At 38.3% G+C, this 22,766-nt stretch overlaps 1 protein-coding gene and 1 non-coding gene across 3 annotated transcripts; both read left to right on the top strand.

Moving 5' to 3' along the window:
• Window positions 1-16,512, top strand: LATS1 (large tumor suppressor kinase 1). Of its 2 annotated transcripts, none has more exons than XM_009807004.2 (7): window positions 1-430; window positions 4,382-4,532; window positions 6,612-8,137; window positions 12,815-13,397; window positions 14,440-14,622; window positions 14,864-14,970; window positions 15,971-16,512. In XM_009807004.2, exons 1-7 carry the CDS (start codon window positions 80-82, stop codon window positions 16,481-16,483), a joined length of 3,414 nt encoding a protein of 1,137 aa, XP_009805306.1. In that variant the 5' UTR covers window positions 1-79; the 3' UTR covers window positions 16,484-16,512. The 2 variants fall into 2 exon arrangements, with proteins under 2 accessions (XP_009805306.1, XP_059685947.1); XM_059829964.1 differs by having other exon boundaries at window positions 6,609-8,137.
• Window positions 16,513-22,462: 5,950 nt separating this feature from the next.
• Window positions 22,463-22,533, top strand: TRNAG-GCC (transfer RNA glycine (anticodon GCC)). Its single transcript has one exon. It is a non-coding gene; the product is annotated as a tRNA-Gly (tRNA).
• Window positions 22,534-22,766: the final 233 nt, after the last annotated feature.

Genomic DNA, 22,766 nt, shown 5'->3' with positions numbered 1-22,766 from the left:
TTCTGAAACTTCCAGCCAGTCTCCCTTGAATTTTGGTGTGTGCGAGTCCTTGGTGGAGGTTGCATATATACATGTTTTCATGAAGAGAAGTGAGAAGCCAGAAGGTTATAGACAAATGAGGCCTAAGACTTTTCCTGCCAGTAACTATACTGGCAGCAGCCAGCAGATGCTACAGGAAATACGAGAGAGCCTCAGGAATTTACCTAAACCCTCAGATGCTGCTAAAGCTGATCATAGCATGGGCAAAATGTTATCTGAAGATCCTAGACAAGGCCGAAATCCCCCCAAATTTGTAACATATCATAAAGTTTTGCAGGAGATAAGAAACTCACTTTTGCCTTTTGCAAACGAAACAACCTCAGCTGTCAAAGGAACGTCAGAAGTTAATCGACAAATGCTGCAAGATTTACAAGCTGCTGGCTTTGATGAGGTGAAATATTTTATTTTCAAGATTTGGTGTTCTGCTGACTGTGAACTTTTAGTGCATGTCAGAGGGGGTATTGGTCATGGAATGTTTGAACAGCGTATGATAAGCAAAACAGCTTCAAAACCTGGCAGATCTCTCATTAGGACGTAGTGAAACTGGTAATAATGGGGGATGAAGAGGAGGAATAGAAGGATTTAGAGAGGCTTGGCTTTTGTTGTTTTTTTCTTTTTTAGGCACCTTGTTCAGCTTGTTCTTACGTGGTGGGGGAGGTTGTTTTTAATTATTTATATCACTTTAGGCAGAGGGAACTGGACTCTCTAGAACATGGATTTTGCCTCTGATACTCAACAGAATTTTGGATTGTGCTCAGTTAAAATATATTGATAAAATATGGCCATTCTAAATTGAAAGGTAGTACCAAATATTTCAGAAATTAATTTTAATGAGCTTTTTACATCTGTGGCTTATAGAAACTCAAACTTTGTGGAGAAAGAAATTTGGCTATCCTTCCTTTTTGCACTTTGTCAGATACAGATAAAATAACAAGGTACATGACAAAACCAGTTGCAGAGTGTCTTCTCTGCGGTATACTCTCAAGACAAAAATGTCTAGTCTCTTGAAAATCTTGGACATAAGTAATTATTCTGCTGTTACTTTCATTATAAGAACAGGGAACTAAATAATTGTTCAATTTATTTTTTAAATTATTGACTAAACTTATTTCCATTCATTCATTTTAATAAGTGAAAGGAGTCTGAAAAGTGGTTTCCAGGAATAAAAAAATTAATACAGTTATAGCTCCTGTGTTTTTACTGGGATTTGCGTATTAAAGTAAATTACACCTGTTTTCATGCCTTCTCTGTAAACCTGAGTACAAAAGCAGGTTTAAAAAAAAAAAAAGCTAGCAAACCAGTCATCTTTCCGAAGGAAAAAGGCACAGTACCACAACAGGGATTGCCTTTGCAGGAGTGCCCTGCTTGTAGTAGTGACCAGCTCACAAGTTCTGCTGGCTGTGATGCTTCACTATTTACAGAGAGATCTGTCTCTACCAAGAATGAGCTTCTCCAAAACTATCAACTGGCTTTTCCTCAACAATGTCCTGGTGTCGGGTGTTGATAGTGGTTTTTCATGTTCCTTTTGCTTGCTCAGATACATACTCCAGGCTGTGTTTTCAGTAAGAATGGAAAGATTTTTATAATGATAAATTATTTTGTAATAATTTGCTCCTGGTTTGTTGCTGAGGTTGGTTTTTGTTTTGTTTTTGTTTGTTTGTTTTTTGGTTTTGTGTTTTGTTTTTTAAAAAAGTAGATTGGTTCTCAGATCCATTTTTACAGATTGAACCTGTAGTCACTTTTGCAAAATGAAGAATGGTATGTGGCTGGATAATAAACTAGAAAGGTATCTTAAGTTGGTATTTTTGTGGGATCCTTTGTATCTTTAAGCCTTTTGCTCTTACCTTTTGTTCTTGGATACAACTGAGAATTCTCAGGACACTTGTGGTTATAGGGACCTTTTTTCAGGCACAGTGCCAGCGTAAGCCATTTCTGCCATGTGTTAACACACAGTTGCGTTGCCACAGTAGTCCATATTGCACTGGACCAGGAACACCACCGGGAACAGATGCAGCTGAAGTAAGAAAGCATTTTTCTTGGTGGGGGGGTATTCAAGACAGCAAGTAGGAATGAAATGAGAATGTATTTTGAGCTGGGATTTTTATATGGCCTGGATCATAGCTGGGGAGTGTTGGCCAGCTGTAAGCAGCTGATTTTTACCTTTTTTGTTTTGGTTTGGGTTTTAATATATTGAATGTCACAAGCATTCTGGTTATCTCCCCCCACCCCTCAAGTAGTAGGTAGTATTCAGGGTTAAAGCTGAACAGATAGATATCTATCAGTATCAGGTGTGTGTATATATATAGTATAGTAATTATGTGAGAATGCAGTTCATTGTGGTTTTTTTTAAAAAAAAAAAAAACCACCCTAAAGAGCTTACAGGAAATCTCTCTTGTTTATTAAGATTCAAGTGCAGTCCTCATACATTCTGTGTAAGGTGATATTCTTCAAGACATTGAATACTTCCTGTCACGTAGGTGACCATGGTTTTTGTTCTTCAGCGAGAGGGGAGAGAGATCCTTTGGCTGTTACTCAGGTCCCCTGGTTAGTGGAGAGGGAACTAAATTTCATATCTTAAAATATTGGTGGTTCTGTACTTTGAGATTCTGTGTGTCTTTATGGCTTGGTGATGTGAACTTGTAGGTTTAGATTTATATATTGTAGAATCACTTGGCTAAAAAGACAGTAAATTTCGTTTTGAAACTGATAAAGAAGAAAATTGAAGTCAATAGGTAGAAATGAATGAAGAGTCCTATAAAAGTATGTTCAAATTGGAAATTAAATACTTTGGACAACTTAATCTTCTGTTTGCACAATGATCAAATAGCATACTGGTGCTGAAAACGTACTTCTTTGCAACAGATCAGTCTTGCCTATACTAGTAGAAGTGTTGCACGCATAACTGTCTTGTGAAGGAGCTATAAGATCAAAAGTTGTATTTGCTTTTTCCAATAATGTCAGCTGCTCTATAAACATTGCAACAACCTTATTATATGTATTTTTTATTTTAAAATCCTTTTTTAAGGTTCTGCTTTGTTCACTGAATTTAATTATTGTTTCTGAAGGCTGTATGTAATTTTATGTTTGTAGTGTTAAAAATGTACTCGGGTATCGTGAAAGTATAAGTGTGGGTTTGAATTTGAAATTGATACTACTTCCCTTCTGAGCCCCCTTTGATTTCACATTGATTTTAGTAGGAGGTGAATGCTGTCCTATGTAGGTAACCTGTTCAAACATGATGCAAACTGAAATGATTGCTTCGATATGACAAAGTATGGCCATAACAAATCACTAAAGGCAGTGTGCTTAATTATAGGGAATTATGCTGTGGATTTGTTTCAGATTTGTTGAGTCAGCTGCACAAATCCTGTGCAATATAACTGGGAGAGCAGTGCCTGACTTTTAACCATCTCTGAAATTCTGCCTCTGTTGCGTGAGTTTGATCTCATTCAAATCAGTGGAAAAACCATTGGTCTGTAGTACATTTTCCATTGACACAGCTGGGATTGGCCATCAGATCAAAACTTGTGTTTGGATCTCTAAGAACACAGAGCCTAAATCTACCGCAAAAATAATAGAATTTCTGCCAATAACATTGTCTTCATCAGGAAGAATTCCTAGGGAGAAACTAATCATAGAATGGTTTGGGTTGGAAGGGATCTTAAAGATCACCTAGTCCAACCCCCCTGCCATGGGCCGGCACACCTTCCACTAGACCAGGTTGCTCAAAGCCCCAGCCAACCTGGCCTTGAACACTTCCAGGGTTGAGGCACCCACAACTTCCCTGGGCCTCACCAGCCAGTTCCAGTGCCTCACCAGCCTCATAGTGAAGAATTTCTTCCTTATAGCTAATCTAAATCTACCCTCTTTCAGTTTAAAGCCGTTACCCCTTTTCCTATGGATATTTGTTGACAAAAAGTCATGCTGAGTTGAAGGAAAATGAGCAAAAACCAAACTTCTGAGTTTCACATTAGGGTATCTTTCATAGGATAACTTAGGTTGGAAGGGACCTCGGGTCATCATGTAACTAGCTGTTACCTGAGCAGTGCGTGTCAGTGCCTATAAGCAAACTGTTTGTACACATAGCAAAGTGACATGATTTACATCAAACTACCATGCTTCAACAAGTTTGGGGTTTTTTTTCCTGAAGATCCAGACTGTATTAGTGTTTTGGAGGATCTGTTGTGGAGAAAGCATTTTAAAATTGGTTTTAAATCGATTGAGAGAAATCGGTTATGTACTTTGGTAAAATTACTGAAGGATATTTGGCTAAATAACTATGATTTTTGGTATATTTGCCATTTTCTTGTAACTTATTTTTTGTATATAATTTTCTCTTTAGGATATGGTTATACAAGCTCTTAGACAAACTAACAACCGTAGTATAGAAGCTGCCATCGAATTTATAAGTAAAATGAGCTACCAGGATCCTCGTCGGGAACAAATGGTTGCAGCAGCAGCAAGACCTGTAAACGCAGGTATGAAACCACCAGGTAGGTGTATCCATGGTAGCTCAGCGACTCACTGAGTTTATTCTTATAGGTGAAAAATATAAAATAGCAAATTCCTCTTTCATGTGCTCACAGTGGAACAGAGGAGATGTTGAGGTACAGTTTTTTGCTTTTAAAAATAGCATGTAAAGTATATAATGTAATTCTTCTGAAAGATAGGTGCATCTGACATGAATTTATTAAATGTTTCTTTTTATAACTGTGTGGTTTTAGTATTGTATGCAAGTATTTTACACAAGGAATGGCATTCAGATCTCATTTTAGTAATTTTTGTCCCTTATCGGTGTGATGCCCATATTTTGTTCTCAGGGTTAGGTGCCATTTAGAAGTCAGTGGTGAGCACTGAATTCTTATTTTAATATTTTGTCTCTTTTTTCACACAGTCTCCCACACAGCATCACTACGTATGTGTACTTTTGTGTATATATACTGTGTGTGTGTGTATATTTATATATCATATGGCTACAATATTTGTATTTTAGAATGTCCTGTTTCAAGATCCCTCTCTCTACTTAATTTTTCTGCTTGGTTCCAGATTTTGTTTGTATGGTTTTGAAGGCAGACTTCACGTTTTTGTAGAAGCTAGGGGACAGACTATAGCTTTAGTAGCATCAGAGTCAGAATTTTTGTACTTGCTGTTATTGCTCTCTCAACACATGCAAGCACATGTTGTAATACATCTTGATGTTTTTCTTTTTTTACCAGATTTTAGTAGCATGCACCTAAACAAACGGTAACTTTCAAATGTAGAAGAAATACTGAACTTCTGTTTGACTTGGGTGCTGAGCTGCTAGCTGTGTAAAGTTACCTATACGGTCAATTTAAAATGTATGAGGGAAAATTAGTCAAGAGTAGCAAAGTACAGCATTATTTTCATTTAGTCTGTGAAGCAGGGTTAGTCTGTACTTATATGAAGCTGCTAGCTAAATGCCACCATGTTGTCATGATTTTCGTTGTTACTTGCGAAGATATAGTAATTAGCTCATTCTTTTACTGAAGATATAGTGCCTTTCAGCAGTTACAGTACTGTATGTGTTTACACGTATCAGTAATAACATTGTAAAAAGCACAGGAAGACTGCACGCACTATCAGTTCCTTGCATATTATTTTGTTTATATGATGCAAAATAACATCTTTTCAGGGGATGTTTAGATTGGATATTAGAGAAAACTTCTTCACTGAAGGGGTTGTTAGACACTGGAACAGGCTGCCCAGGGAGGTGATTGAGTCACCATCCCTGGAGGTATTTAAAGGACATGTGGATGAGGCATTTAGGGACATGTTTTAGTGCAATGTTAGGTTTACGGTTGGACTTGATGATCTTAAAGGTCTTTTCCAGCCTAAACGATTCTATGATCTGTAAAGCATCCGTATTGTAAAGTTTGGCTCTGTAAGTTTTACTTTCATACAGTTTTAATTCTTGCCTCTATGCAACACTTTACAGGTAAAAGACATAACTTTTAAAATGAAAGTACTTAATCAAATTTCGCACACAACGAATATAACAATTTTGGATGAACTGTATGCATACAACGGTGTAAGCAGGCTGTTTGATTTTACAGCATTCAGTTACATTTTAGTTCAAGAACACTTCATTTATTATAAGTCTTAAACTGGAAGGAATAGCAACGTGACTAAACCTATTTTTCCATCCTGTTGCTTTTTTGCATTTGTACTGAACATCTGAGAGTTGCTTGTATGCATGATTAAAAATACATAGTATGCTTAATAATTCTGCATATTACCATTTTTTCCAATTAAAAATTGAGTGCATTTGTAATGGAAGCAAAATGCATCTTCAGAAAAGTGATTCCAAAAAATTCTGATCCTATAGTTTCATTGCATTTTTTTCTCTTATACTGTGTACTGAGCATCTTACCGTAGCATTCTGTGTATTACTAGATAGAGATAAATTTTTCATGTGAAGTACAGTGGATCATGCTATGTTGGAGAATTCCTATCCTATTCTGTAGTAATTAATGCAGAAAAATAAAATATTCAAAGTGGTAAATAGAAATAATTTTTAATAATATAAATGTGTTTTCTTCCTGTAAAAGCAGGGACTGTACAGCAATCAGTTAACCGCAAGCAGAGCTGGAAGGGTTCTAAGGAGTCCCTGGTTCCTCAAAGGCATGGCCCTTCCCTGGGAGATGGTGTAGTTTATCGCTCAGAAAGTCCCAGCTCTCAGCCTGATGTAGGAAGGCCGTTATCTGGATCTGGCATTGCAGCATTTGCTCAAGCTCATCCTGGGAACGGACAAAGAGTGAATCCCCCGCCTCTGCCACAGATAAGGAGTGTCACTCCTCCTCCTCCACCTCCTCGAGGACAGACACCCCCTCCAAGGGGAACCACTCCTCCACCTCCTTCCTGGGAACCAAACTCTCAAACAAAGCGTTACTCTGGAAACATGGAATATGTGATCTCCCGTATTTCTCCGGTGCCACCAGGAGCATGGCAGGATGGTTATCCGACGCCACCTATGAATCCTCCACCCATAAATTCTTCCACGCAGGGTCAGAGAGGCATGAGCGCTGTCCCCATTGGCAGGCAACCAATAATCATGCAGAGTTCTGCCAACAGCAAATTTAGTTTTCCTTCAGGGAGAGCTGGAATGCAAAATGGCAATTGTCAGGCAGAATTCATAGTTCACCAGAATGTGGTGTCTGGGAACTCAGTGAGTCGCCAGCCACCCCCATACCCCATGAATCCAACTAACAGGCAAAGTCCCACAGCACTACAGATGCAGGCAGGAGGATCTGCTCCTCCTTCAGCATACACCAATGGGAATCTTCCTCAGGCAATGATGGTGCCAAATAGAAATAGTCACAACATGGAACTTTATAATACAAATGTAGCTGGAATACCTGCATCCTGGTCACAGCCTTCCCCTGTGCAACCGCAGTCATCACCTGGCAATGGGCATGATATGCCTACATGGCAACCCAATGTTCCCGTACGGTCGAATTCTTTCAACAACCATCATGGAAATAGGCAGAGTCACTCCAGCAGCTCTCAGCCTTCGGCTACAACGGTAACAGCTATAACGCCAGCTCCCATTCAGCAACCGGTGAAAAGTATGCGTGTGTTAAAACCAGAGCTACAGACTGCCTTAGCGCCCACTCACCCTTCCTGGATGCCACAACCAGTGCAAACCGTTCAGACCATTCCCTTCTCTGAGAGTCCCTCTACAAATATGGCAGTTATGTCTTCTGTTGCAGAGGTTCCAAATTACCAGGGTCCCCCACCACCTTACCCAAAACACTTGTTACACCAGAATCCCTCTGTCAATCTGTACGAGACGGGACCCAAGCTTAACAAGGAGGAGCCACCTATTTTATCCAAGGAGGATGAGAATGAAAAGAATTATGAATGTGTTGATTCAACAGATAAAGAAAAGAAACAAATTACAACATCACCTGTTCCTGTTAGAAAAAACAAGAAAGATGAAGAAAGAAGAGAGTCTCGCATTCAAAGCTATTCCCCTCAGGCCTTTAAATTCTTCATGGAGCAGCACGTGGAAAATATACTCAAGTCACATCAGCAGCGTTTGCATCGGAAAAAACAGCTAGAGAATGAAATGATGCGGGTAAACTCTTTTTCTTTCTAAATCTATGACGAGAGAACTGTTCCTGTACAAATTTTAAGAAATATCTCTTAATTGTAGAATGTTTAAACAGTACAGATAAATAGAACATTGTGGTATATCGTGTTATTGAAGTCTATTTTTAGTTTTTGTGTTTGAGATGTGGCAAATTCTTCATTGCTTTGTTTACATACTTCATTGTCTTAGAAATAAATTTTTTGAGTAAGATTTTTGTGTGTCTAAATGTAGCTCATCTGGCTTGTGTGATAAGGCAGCAGAAGCAAAATCATTGTTGCATGAACTGAGATTTAACTACATGGCTCATAGATTTTTTTTTTTTTTGTTATGGGTTCTATTCAATCCTGATTTTTGAGTGAGTTATAAGCAATATTTTAATGATTTAAAAAATATTTTTATTAAGATAAAATACTGCAGGTACAGGTAGCAAAAGCAGGTGGTAGGCTGGTTAGTGTGTTTATATAGTGGCCCAAGCAGTGATACCTTTTACATTCTGCAGTTTGTTTCCAGTAGTGATAGGGTTTTTTAACTTCAAAACAAAAAAATCAGTATTTAAAAGTTATATTTTTAGAATGAGAGAGTCATGGTACCTTTTGCCTAAGTATTTTATAATCCAAGCTGTAAGGGTATCTGTTTAAACAATGGGTAATTGAATGGGATAATAAAAAACAGACATCAACAAAACCGTGTAAAATCAACTTCTTTATGCCTATGTGAAGTCAATGGTCTATTTCTGGGATTTCATTGTTCTACTAAACCAAATGAAAAGGGTAAAAATTGGAGCTGATGTATACATATGTCATTTCAAAAGAGAAAATAGTAAGAAGTAGTGAAATTAGGATTTGCAAAAATGGAAATTCGAGATGTATTACTTAACAATTGTAGTTGAAAACTTGTCATAAGTATGACGTACCTTTTTAATTTATTTTATTTGACATGCCACTTACTTGAAGTGCTGTTTTTTAAATTCATGTTTTCTTATTCTTTGCAAATTCTTACTGTAAGCTGTAGTATTTTATAACTGTTTGATTAATCACAAATATGTAAATATTAGCAAGATTCTTCCTGGAACTCTTTCTAGATCTTTATTCTTAGTCTTCTCTCTTTCCTTTTCACTTCCACTAACAGCTGATTTAAACTGGTAAGGTGTGGGAAGCTTTCCTGAACTCTGTAGCCTCCATCCCTGTGTAGACAAGTAAGATTTTGGAGCAACAGTATTTATTAAGAATAGCATGATCCTCCCTTTTTAGAGGGCTTTGCATGCAATCCTGCATCAAAATTAAGCATGAATTTATTTTTACTATTGTTGAGTACATAAATGTAAGATTATCATTAATGTTGATTTGCAAACTTCACTTTCCCTTCTTACTGTGTTGTGTTCCATAGTAAGCATAAGTATTACTTGTATGAAAGCACTGATATAACTTTTCTTGATATTTTTCTTGTGTACTTAAAGCACCCTAGTAAATCTCTCATATGAAATGCAATTTATAATATTTATACTAGATTCAAAGCTGGGATGTTTAATTACAGGCTGAAGGGTGGAATATGGGGAATTATGCTGCAGCAGACCTCTCCTTTTTTATCAGGGTGTAGGAGAGGAATCCCACGATAGCGAAGTATATTTTGGGTCTTTATGAGAAGGAGAAAGGGAAACTAGCGCATTACTTATTTTCAGGAAGTTTGAGGATTAAACAAGTACTGAATCCCTTCTTTTCCCTGCTTTGATAGGAATTTTGAAAGAAAAAACACTGCAGTGCATCCCTACAGAAATACCTACCTTCACAGGATGCTGTATTTCTAGCATAGGTGACATATTTCTATGCCATTGGGTTTCCTAGGGAATACAGTGGAGCTGTCTCAAAAATAGTTAATTTAGATGTGTGAATTTGCCCAAGAATTATGCTAGGTGTCTTTGCTGCAAAGAGAAACTTAAGTCATGATTTAAGGTACAGCAAGATGAGAAGGGAGCAAAATGAGGGTGAATTGTGTGATATAGAAAGCTCTCGCTTCTGGCATTGAGTAGAACTAGTTGGAGGTATATGTGCATGAGCGTTTGTGCAGCTGACAAAGTTGGTTAACTTCTGGTAAATGCTGTAGCTGAGGAGAGTTCTAGGGAAAATACAGCAATGCAGAGAGTGATCGGTTTGTGATTAACATTTGTTTTAGTGGATGGCATAGGAAAAATCGAATATGGGTTGGGGGAAGAGATGACAATTTTGGGTACTTGAGCTATTTTTTACAACAGAATTGTTAGGATGCAACAGCTAGAGAGCGGGTACTAGAATGTAAAGCTACAAGTTTTTTGAAGACTCTGTGTCTTGCAGTGATTAATTACTGTACTGAGTCTCACTCCTCCTAGTGTTTTGTTGCCATCTAGATTATATTTTTTGCCAGTTTTCTAACTGATCAGTGGGGTTCAGTTTGTGTGCAAGTGGGGCTGTACTGAAGCAGACTTCATGGTTCAGATTGGACACTTAAGAATGTGACCCACCATTGTCTGAACTTCAACAGGGTCAAGTTTTCAGATGTCTTCTTGACATTTATGTGTCTTCAGAAATCCCTCCTTCTGCATTGAAGTGTGCCTTAAGCATGTTCATTCACAGAAAACTTGAGAAGTTTCTGTCCTGGAAGACAGTGCCTGTGTATTCCTGTAGTAATGTGTTGAGAAAGGTTCAACTCCTTACTCCAAATCAAGAAATTGCCTATTTCCCGCATCCAATCTTGAAACTTCTGCTACCCAGTCCTAACTACTGCCTGTCTGATGTCCACAAAAAATTTTGTCTCAGATTTGAGACAGCCTTCCCCATTTAAATCTTACTGAATTGATATTCCTTGTGAAGTTTGTTTGAGTAGACAAGCATTTTGTGTGCATTTTCCTAATTGCATCTCCTTTGGATCCATTTTTGTTATGATACCTGTAAGAAATCTTCTGTATTCTAACAGTATTTTCTTTAATAGGTGACATATAGTATTCTGGAAGCATTTTTAAGATACTGAATGATATCTAATTGATCTTCATCTCGCCTTTTTTCTCAATCACATCTATTATATTTTGTTTCAAGTTATGTTGTAAGTTAGGCAAAGTAGAAGCCATTTATTAACATGCAGTTTATACAGGCCTAGACTAGTGGATACCTAATCCTGATGATGGTCCTGAGTACTGTTATGCAGACAGTATCTTAAACATTTGAAGTATTAAGGAGATGGAAGCAACAAGATTTGGTATCAAGAATCGATAAGATGTGACAATAAGAAATTGAAAACTTCTAGAATAGTGCTTGAGTAACAGTTGTGATGCTTGCAGGGATTCAATTTGGCCATGTTCAGTTTTATGACCAGAATATCCAGGAAAAAATAAGGAAATACGCTGTAAGTTGAACTTGGAAATCATTGTTGTAGGATGGTGATTCAAGGTAGGCAGATAAAATAATTGAGATGCTGTGAAAAAGGGCACATAGAAGATTTTGAAAATGCTGACAGAAAACAAGGAATGAACATAAAGCTATGTGGCGGTACTGTAATAGAGAAAATAATACAAAAAATTGAAGAAAGATTGTGCTCACATTAAAACCAAAAAGGAGGGACATTCTGATTTCAGGGCCTAAAACATGCCAAGAAAGATGGCATTGGAATTGACTGGCACTTCAAAGGATTTGCAGCCAGCAAAAATAGACTAGGAGGAACCCAGGTTGGAATACGACAAGAATACTTATTGTGGTTCTTGTAGATAAGGGTTTCCACGCTGTAGGTGATGAGTTATGTGTGGCCTGTGTTTTCAGCTGTCAGAATGTTAGTGGTGTTGGCCAGAACACCAGGGATGTTCACTCAAGATAGGGATATGTACATATGGGAGCCAAGAACTGATACCATGGGGAGGGTGAGCCACTTCAAAGAAATTGCTCTGCTCAACTTCTTGGTATGTAGAGTGGATAGCAGTAGAGAGAGTGTGACTGAAGTCCTGTTAGAAAGAGGTGGGTTATGTGGTAAGAGGGAAGATCAGGTCTTGGCTTGTGGCAGAGGCACGTGCTTGGTGTGGGTGGACAGTAGGAAACAATACCATGTGGATCTGGTTTGTGTAGATACGCAGGGAAGCGTGAGAGAATTGCATACTCCCTTCTGCAACTGAAATTCCACTGGCATCGTCAGGAAGTTTAGTGACTTCTGCTCTAGCTAGTCTAGAGAGTGGAAGCCTTTCCCACTGCAGCTCCTTAGTTAGCCCTCAGTGACCTACTGCTCCTAGGCATGTCTTGGCTTCCTTTAGCTCTGCAAAGAGAATCGGGGAGGCAGTTGATGCACACTGTTACTCAGTTAAGTTTTGTTTGTATGTGGTTTTTATCAGTAGTTCGTAAATTACCCTTTCTCTCCTTGAGAACATACTCCCTTCTCATAATCCCTTCTCAAGAACCTTCTGGTGCATGGCACCTCATGCATTTTGCTGTTGAAAGTGATAATATGTTTTGTTTTGTATCACTCCTATTTGTTTTCATAGAATCCTAATGTGTAAATTAAAAAAAAAAAAGGAAACAAAAGCCTTTAAAGTATTTTTTCCCATGCTGTATATAAGTATTCGGTTTGCTTTGCCTAAGCCTTGTAATTATAAGATCACCAGGAATTAAGAGTACTGTTCACTCTTCAGATTTAATTCTGTTTGCTGCACAGGTTGGATTGTCACCAGAAGCCCGAGATCAAATGAGGAAAATGTTGTGCCAGAAAGAGTCTAATTATATTCGGCTAAGAAGAGCTAAAATGGACAAGTCAATGTTTGTAAAAATTAAAACCCTGGGAGTTGGTGCATTTGGAGAAGTTTGCCTAGCAAGAAAAGTGGATACTAATGCTTTATATGCAACAAAAACTCTGAGGAAAAAAGATGTATTGCTTAGAAATCAAGTTGCTCATGTTAAAGCTGAGCGGGATATCCTTGCAGAAGCTGATAATGAATGGGTGGTTCGCCTGTACTATTCATTCCAAGATAAGGACAATTTGTACTTTGTAATGGACTACATTCCAGGAGGTGATATGATGAGTCTCCTAATTAGAATGGGTGTCTTTCCAGAAAATCTGGCACGGTTCTACACAGCAGAACTGACCTGCGCAGTTGAAAGTGTTCATAAAATGGGCTTCATCCACAGAGATATTAAACCTGATAATATCTTGATAGACCGCGATGGTCATATTAAATTGACTGACTTCGGGCTCTGTACAGGTTTTCGATGGACCCACGATTCAAAATACTACCAGAGTGGTAAGAGAAATATAAAAGGTTTCTTTGTTACTTTGTCGATGTGTCATTCTTTGCAAGGAATTAATAAATGAGAAGAAAGATGATTGTGCTCTTCCTTTCTGAATAATAATGCATCTAACAATATGTCTGCACACCACTCGAATCACAGAAAAAGCAACGTTTAGTTAGGGAGAGTTTGTAAGTATGAGCATTGGTTCCTTAAGGGAGAAGGAATGAGCTATGGTGCTGTACATTTGTCCCAGTAGTGGCTTCTGAAATTTGGAGAGAGAAAACCACCATGGTAGCAAGATAATTACATAGACAACAGCCCTAGCTCTATTTTGAAGTTAGGATTGATGTTTTAAATGTAATTGTTCTTGAAAACCTTGCCCCAAGTTCTGAATGTCTTGTGTACTTCCTTTTATTGTAACCTATTGATTTCTGAGAAAGGTTTAAGTAGGCTTTTAAAAATCCTACTTGATTACTTAAAAAAAAGTTAGAGTTAAAGAATTTGCACAGTTTTGAGAGTGATAAAATACAGATTTTCTAATAACCTATTTTTAATTTTCAAAAATAAGAACATAACTTCAAAAACTATTTTTAAATTACTTCTGACTTGTTTTTATCAAAATATCATGTATTTTAGGCCAGACTGTTACTCAGTCTCTGAAGAGGAGTTGAAGATTTTAAATCTGATTTTATTTTTTGGCGGTTTAAATATTGGGGTTTTTTCTCTTTTCATAAGAGCAAGAACAATATACACCCTGTACCCCCATTGTGGTTATGTTAAGGAAAAACTCAGAAAAGATCAAACTCGATACTTTCTCATAATGTTGTCAAAAATTAACTTAAACTAATGTCCTCAAAAGTTCGTATTTTATATCATAAGCAAAAAAAATCAAAATTCTGATGTAGATGACCTTTTTAGCTCTCAAACTGAGTGTTGAAATTTAAACAGACTCTGCCTTATAGCAAGAAATGTTAGCAGATAAAGAAAATTTCATACTAGTTAAGAACTAAGGTAATCTTCCTCAATTTTGACATCTTTCTCACTCAATTATAGGTGATCATGTGCGTCAAGACAGTATGGATTTCAGCAATGAATGGGGTGACCCAGCAAATTGCAGGTGTGGAGATCGGCTGAAGCCACTTGAACGTAGGGCTGCACGTCAGCATCAGCGCTGTCTGGCCCATTCCCTTGTTGGCACACCCAATTACATTGCGCCAGAAGTATTGTTACGAACAGGTAATGCATTTTTGTACTGTAATCTCGCTGCAAAGTAACTGATACTTGGGCAGCTTGCTTCACCTTTCTTAACTGCCTCTTTTCTCAAGGGTATAATATCTTGACAAAAACAAATAGTTGTTGATGTGGAACTCTTAAACAAGTATTGAATAGAATTCTCTTGTGAACCTTTTTTATTCCTAGAAATACAAGATGAAAATTATACTAAGGCTTTGACTACCTTGTTTTGACATGATTTCAGGTTACACACAGTTGTGTGACTGGTGGAGTGTTGGAGTAATTCTCTTTGAAATGCTAGTGGGGCAGCCTCCGTTCCTGGCACAGACACCACTGGAAACACAAATGAAGGTAACTTTAAAAGTCTGGTATTAACAGTCTGAAAAAGCAGGCTTGACATTTACATAGTCTTTCTAATGGGAATCAAAGGTGATTTTTGAGAGTGCTGTTCTATCCAAGCATGTTATAAACTAACAAGATTTTAAACTTTACATTACTGTTGCGGTGCACTTAGTTTGTAAAGGGACTTCAAGGATCGTGTTCATATCTTTTATCTGGTCATACAGTAAACTTGCCAACTAAAAATCACCTTTCAGATCTCAGCCATTCCCTTTCACTTCCTGCACCTGTTCCAGTTATTATTTCCACTTTCTTTTCCAGCATCTGGGTGTTCTTTTCCCACTACTTGGCTTCCATGCCCGCTCACCTGCAGAGGATTTCCTTTGATGATATATCTGCAAGGGCTCAGCATGCAAAGGTGGAGGAGTAGCAGACGACTGTGGCTGTTCAGGGTTACTGGCACCTCAGAGCCATTGGTCCCTTCCTTCCTGAGCCCCAGCTCTTTCAGAGAAACCACCAGGGCAATCTTCTGCAGATGCCACTTTCGCAAAACTGCATTCAGCTTGAGAGATACTAGTTGGCTCAAATGTAATGCAGTATTGATTTTTTTTTTTTTTAGCTTTAAATCTGTTCATCTTTCCAGTGCATCAAATAAATCAAAATTTGTTTGCCTCACCTTTTTCTTAAGACTGTAAGCCATGTGCCTAATCTCAGGTTCCAGGTGCTGGGTTTTATGGTACCTTTGTTGGTTTATAGCAGGGGTATTCTGTGCCAGGCTCTAGTTCAGATGTGGAATACAAATAAACTGTACCTGCATTTTGCCAGATTTCCAGACAAAATATTCCTTGTGTTTCTGAAAGAGCAGCTTCACATTTTCCCCTCTCTAGTGTGAAAACACTTACATGTGTTGAATGATTGCTTTGTGGATGTTGGTTTTGTTGTTTTAATTTTCACTGTGTTTTCTCCTTTTTATGAAATCATAAATAGAATAACACCTCTTTTTGCTTTAAAGGTGATCAACTGGCAAACTGCACTTCATATTCCACCTCAAGCTAAATTGACTCCAGAGGCCTCCGACCTTATTATTAAACTCTGCCGAGGGCCAGAAGATCGTTTAGGCAAAAACGGCGCAGATGAAATAAAAGCTCATCCATTTTTTAAAACAATTGATTTTTCAAGCGATCTACGGCGGCAGTCTGCTTTCTACATTCCCAAAATTGCTCATCCTACAGACACATCAAACTTTGATCCAGTTGATCCAGATAAATTGTGGAGTGATGATGATAAGGAAGGGAACAGAAATGATACACTTAATGGGTGGTACAAAAATGGAAAACATCCTGAACATGCTTTTTATGAGTTCACCTTCCGAAGGTTTTTTGATGACAATGGATACCCATACAACAATCCAAAGCCCATTGAGTATGAGTATGGTAGTTCCCAAAACTCAGAACAGCAGTCAGATGATGATGATGATGAACAGGCAGGTAGTGGGGTTCAAAATCGTGACCTGGTTTATGTTTAGTAGAGGAATAAAGATTAAAAACTAAATAAACTTACTTTGCAGCTGCAATTTTTGAAAAATCTCTTAAGAGAATTGAGAGAAGATTGCTAGGGTAAATACATGCACAGGGTTTGTTTTTTTTTTTTTTTCTTTTAAACACTAAGAAAATTGTGTCTTCTCTTTCCCTCTCTGTAAATTTTGTTTCTCCAGAATGCAGGGAAATCCTTCTCAAATAATAATTTATTCCAGCATTGTGAATTGTTTACTTTAGAAAAGATTTGATGTTAGGTGGAAAAAAAAAAACAAACTTGAATTTTATTATCGGTTCTCTGTACTCTAAGTACTCAAAATAGGAAATAGTGATGATTTTCCCCCAAGATGGTGCCTGGTATCTATTTATACATATACTGAATAATTTTAGAAAACAAATCTCTGCTTCATAATTTTTAATGACAGTTTTTTCTTGCATTGACCAAATATAAAACCTACTTTACACTAATAAAGCTCTCTGATACATTTCTGAAGAGGGGTTAAAAAAAAAAAAAAGGCTGCCATACCCTCACATCTCACTGTATTTAGCCTAGTTATTCACCGTGTTGGAAAAACTGAGCTGTCTATCTGGTGAAATGTTTCCAACTGCTGTGGTAGTGGCATAGTTCTCAGCTTTGGAAGAAGAAGGTGTCGGTCTTGGCTACAGTATGATTGTAAAGTGATAAAGCATTAGAACTAGTATTTTATTGAACAGTAATTGAATTTGACTTTAGTAATGCTGTAGCATGTGACTGGTACTCTCAAAGCAGGAGGACTGCTCACTTAGAAACAACTTGATTGTCTCCAGTCATCACTGTGTACAGTTCTACTTTAGTTGGAATTTTTAGTTTGAAAAATATATTTTAGAATAGTTTCTTTTTTATATGCTTGAGATAGTAATGGGAAAAGATTATAAATTATGGCTTTTGAGACTGTTGTTGTGGAGACCAGTTTTCACTTGGCTTTACAGTTTTCCTCCTAGTTACACAGATAGTGAGGAGAAATGTCATGCATCAGTCCATCTGAGCCATCAGTACAGTTTCAGTGGCCCATCTTCCACAGCCCAATTCAGAACGGAATTAGGAATTTAGGGCTGTGTCTCCTGCCTTCTGCATGACTGTTTTTATAATTCCCCGCAGTGGGTGAGCAGGCATCCCCTTGGGTCTCATGGTGGGAGTCTATTGAGCCTGTTGAGGTTACTGCTAGCAGGGAGTGGGGGCAACCCTCCAAGCAGTTTCCCTGAGACAAGACCAGGAGTTACAGGTGAGAGGCAAAAAGAATTATGGTTTTTATCTCTGTCTCTCCTCTGTTCTCCTGAAGCTAACACAGTGGTAAAGAAAATGCACTATTTTTAGTAAACTTCATATCTTCTAAAACATTTCCTCCCTCTTGGAATTGAATTCCAATGGATAATTTAATAATGTGCCTGTAAGCATTACTGCTTTCTTAAATTATTATTTGTGCCATTGCACTGGCATTGTGACTATCTAAACATCGTGAAATTGGTGTTCATAGCTGTTCTAGCAGCAAACGCCAGTTACTCGTTTACTTTTCTCACCAAGCTGGTTTAAGAAACTCTTGTGCGCTTCCGGCCATTCGTTCCCTTTCTGTGCTGCAGTTCAGTGTCTCTCTTTGTGCCACTGCAGCTGTCTATAGGACTGTACTAAATACTGGATCAGTGAAAAAACTGCTTGGTGTTCAGCGTGTGGAGGTTTCTTTCTTGTAAGTGTGTTCATTTGAGTGATCTGTTTTCCAGTGTGGTCCAAAAAATTATGTATATCGGCATAACTGAGGAAGGAGTGAATGGCAGTAAAGAGGGCTGCCAGCGTGGAAACTTCTTAAACTGACTTTGTCACGGGAGAAAACATTTGTGGAAGTTCACCCCGCTACTGTGAAGTGCTTATTGTGGTTAGAAGATGGTTATGAAAAAATGTTTTCTTTTCTCAAGCAGGTAGTTAGTTACTTTCTATAATGAAAATGGGTTTGTACCTTACAATTCATGTTCTATCTGCCTGTTCGACAGCTGTTGAATAGTTTTTTAAGATTTTTTCCATTTAGTTTAAATATTATAAAATGGCTGCAGTGTATAACTACTCCATTTTATATATTATGTAAAAAAGATTGTTTTCCATGTAAATAAACCTTTAAAGATTATCCTCCTTCATAGTAAGTATCCCAGTAAGACTGGTCTACTTGTCTTGGAGTAAAGTATAATATATTACTGGTTAAAGGTAATTTAATCAAGCCTGCCTTACCATTTGTGAAGTGTGCAGAGAAAATAATGTCAATTCTTCATTAAATTGACTGTTAAAATTGCCCTTTTATCTGAGTAGATTTCTCCTCTGCCTGCATTGTATTGTGTTATATTCCTGTTTAACGCTATAACTAGTCTTTAGCCAGTGTGTTTTTTTAAAAAAAAAAAAAAAAAAAAGGAAAAAAAGAAAAAAAGAGAGTCTGTAAAGGCACCACAGTTCTATACAAGCAAAACCAGTTGCTTTTTGTTGAGTCTTTTAAGGACATGTGCAAGTACTAAAATACTAAATATTATTTTACCATTTTAAACAAATACAGAAAGAACTCACATCTTTAGAACTTGGTAGTTGCTTCTGGCATTTTCTGTTATCTTGTGTTAGAAGTTGCAATATACCTTGTTTGAATTTTGCCACCTATATGCTGCAGTATTATATATTTCCTTGCAAAAATGCAGTGTGTTATAGTCCAAGTTCTCTGAGAAAGTTAGTTGTACGTACATGTTGTCACAACTCTCAAACAACCTATGCCTTACCCATGTTTTGAAACTTCACGTTTCATACATAGATTCAGAGTCTATTGAGATTCTTCATAGCTGCTGCTTAAAACATGGGTGTTTGACGGGTGAACTGTGATGGGGATTGGTTCGTACAGGCAGTTGAGAAGAGAGGCTCCTAACCAGCAGCTGTGGAATTCTGCAGTAAGTTTTAGTTCAGGTTACTTTCACTTTGTAAAGCATGAAAATAAATTTCTCTTTTATGTGCCCTTGTACACATATTGATTGTATTTATAAAATATTCTATAATCCCATAACTGTACTGTAAATACTATTTGATATTCAGTGGCATTCTATGCTAGGGCAGGCCCTCTTGCTGTATCTTTTCTATCCTCAATTTGTAATAGAATCTATAGAATACATGGCTAGAAAGTCTCTTTGAGACTGACGTATCTTCTGCTGTTGCAAAGCTGTGAGTGGGAATGATTTATTTAGACTCCTTTTAGTATTATTTGGCTAATAGGCAGTGCAGTGGGTGGGTTCTTAGATGATGCTGCTGTCACCCAAGATACTATTAGGCTTTGGTTTCAGATGTCTTTGGCATTTCAGATCAGACCTTCAATCTGTTTGCTTTAATTCAGCCAAAGCAAAAAGAATAAATTAGGTCAATGTTGTAGTAAAAATGTTGGAATGCCTTAAGATGCTCTTGATAAAGGCACTATTCAAGTTTACTGGTTTAGATATATCTATATAGATATATATAGATACATTCCATGTGTGTATATGTATATATATAAAATGTCTTTTTTGTATTATAAATATCCTTCTGACTGTCAGTTCTTTTGGATCCTCCAATTAAATACATAGCTCACTGCACAATTCCGCTTAAGCAAATTATTTATTAGGTGCCTAGTTAGTAAATTTAACAGTCTTGCATTATCTCACGGCCATAGTAAGTTACTCACCAGTCTTTTGCGTATTGTGTGCTTGTCTCTGTCACGACATGGGCATCCCCTTTTGCCAGGTCTCGGCATCCCTGTAGTCCAGCTAGATGCGTGGTATGTGATCTCTGAACGCTTACTGGTATGTTTGGGGTTTATAGGGTTACGTGGTGGTGGCTTGGACCATAATCTCAGAGTCCCGTGATGTTCGTATGAAAAGAATGTGCGTCTTTTACGCTATTTCCCAGTCGGTACCCCAGAGTGTCCATCCGCTTCATGCCAAAGTGCCAGATTTCCTGTTTGTCTGTGCCCGATAGTTGAGGAGCTGAGGCTTCCTTGCCCCTGCTGACTGAACTGTTAGTGCAGCATGTGTATTTGACCTGAGGGACGTGAGTGGATGGTTTCATTAGCACTTACTTAAAAGTTACTTCAGAACAGCGGAAAGAATTCCAGTACTGGTGAACAGCCTAACTGAATTATCAGCTACTGGTAATCAGTGACATTCCTGAGTTTTAGAAACTGTTTCTGTTTTCTCAGGCTGGGTTTCTGTAGTCTAACACCTGCTGGGGTAATATAAAGATTCATTGTATTTTTTTTTTTAAGAAGTGAAAATCAAATTCTTGTTTTGGCTTATCAAATATGGAATGTAAACATTAGTTACCCAAATGCATTTATTTTTGTTCCCCTCACACCCCTCTCCCCGAGTCTCCTTTATGCTGCAACAGCTCTACTGATTAACAAAAAATTTGCATATGTTTAATAGCAGAAATGTTGTACTTGGGTGTCATCTCATGTTTGTAACCTGTTCTGAAAAGTACACATTCTGATGTTCAAGAGTTCAATTTATTGGTGCTCTTTCCCTGTCCTCTGCTGCCTCTTTCATCAAAATAATTAAATCTTAGTTATTTATTATGCATATGTTATGTATCATGAAGCTATTGCTTTTCTTAAAGAGATACAACAACATATCACAGGTTTCATGTTTATTGGGAGGGAAAATTGAGAAAGTCCGATTCTTTAAGTGCACATCTCAAACTGCTGATGGAGAAACCAGTGTCTTACTGCAGAGACTATATTACATCCTAATTCTTCTGCCTTTTGACTGGGGCAGGAGGCAGGGTGGAAGCACCATTTTTCATTCATTAGCAACCTATAAATGGAAGAAGGGTAATCCTTCCACCTCTCATCAAGCAAGTGATGTGTTACAGCAACACTTAGAATTTTAGAAACTCATCAACAGCTTGCTTTATCTTGTAGCTGAAGTAATGTAGAAATGGTTATTTTAAATTCAAACACTCATTAAAGGGATAGGCTACAGTTGCCAATTTAACAATGTTAAAAGGGTAAAAATATAAGAGCAAAATGGTAAGAATGGATGTGATAAACTTAATTAAAAGACTACATAATGCTGCAGGTCTTCCTAGTTCCCCTAATGGACTATCATAAACCTGCTGTGTTGTGCCCAACCTTTAGATCCTATTTGTTGCTAAGCAGCCGAGTCTGTCTAGATGGGCAATAAGTTACTGCTCTATCAGGGATGCGGTACTCAAAGACAGTTTCCTGTGGCTTACTGAACTCAGGATCTGGTTTTCCTAAACCCGGTAGTACATGATGTGTTTTCTTTCCCAGAGCAACACCCTTTACAACAGTTTGAAGAGCTGGAGACAGTCACAAAGCAATGAGTATGTGGAAAAAAAAATGGATACATGCTCCTCACTAGGCAAAAGCCATTTTTGTGAATTATGGAAAGTAAATAGCCGAATGAAGCCCCTCTTCACGGATTGATCCTACTTCTCCTGCTCAGCCCGCTGTCTGTCAGGGCGGGCCCAGTCTGTGCTGGTAGCACCTGATTCCTCACCATGATGCATCTTTCCTCCTCGGAGGTATAAACTTGCCTTTTTTTTTTTGGGCCTATGTGTGCTCTCAGGCCTCTCATGAGCTGCTGTCAGGTTACACCTGTGGCAACACTTACCACAGCCTTACGTTAAACACATTTAAAAATCAAACACTATTTCACGACATCCTTTGTAATACAACTGAACTTCCTAAAATGGCCAAGGTATCTTTCCGTTGTCGTAATTCTTTCAATGCCTCTGTACCTCTGGGAAGAAATTTAATCCCCCTTAAATAAGGCTGTTCCCCTCAACCGCCGCCGCGGGCTTTCAAACGGTCGCGGCGGGGCGGGACCGCCCCGCCGCGACCGTTTGAAAGCTCGCGGCGGCGCAGGCGCAGTCCACTCTTATTGCCTTCGACTGACGGAGGCGGGGACCATTTTTCGCATCAGCATTGGTGGTTCAGTGGTAGAATTCTCGCCTGCCACGCGGGAGGCCCGGGTTCGATTCCCGGCCAATGCAGCTGTCCTTTTTTCCCCGACTTCTGTGGTTCCCCCCTCTTTTTTTTTTTCCCTTAAAAAAAAAAAAAACAACAGCTTATGGCTGTCAGTAATAATGCTAAAACAGACACCAACGTGTTGTCGCCCCGGTTGGGCGAACCTTTACCCCCGTCACACAGACCGCCGCCTCGCCGGGCGGGAAGTGACGCAGCCGGATTTGCCTTCAAACTGCCGGCGGCGGCGGGAGGAGGAGGC

This window comes from Gavia stellata, chromosome 2, assembly GCF_030936135.1.
Source record: "Gavia stellata isolate bGavSte3 chromosome 2, bGavSte3.hap2, whole genome shotgun sequence".
Taxonomy (NCBI): Eukaryota; Metazoa; Chordata; class Aves; order Gaviiformes; family Gaviidae; genus Gavia; species Gavia stellata.
This window is presented reverse-complemented; position numbering and strand designations above follow the sequence as displayed.

What these genes read in the sequence shown, in the direction of transcription:
- LATS1 (XM_059829964.1), top strand. Translation starts at nt 80, where the DNA reads ATGAAGAGAAGTGAGAAGCCAGAAGGTTATAGACAAATGAGGCCTAAG. An exon ending in CGCAGGTATGAAACCACCAG is followed by an intron (nt 4,533 to 6,608) that starts GTAGGTGTATCC and finishes TTCCTGTAAAAG; the next exon opens with CAGGGACTGTACAGCAATCA. An exon ending in TTCAAAATACTACCAGAGTG is followed by an intron (nt 13,398 to 14,439) that starts GTAAGAGAAATA and finishes ACTCAATTATAG; the next exon opens with GTGATCATGTGCGTCAAGAC.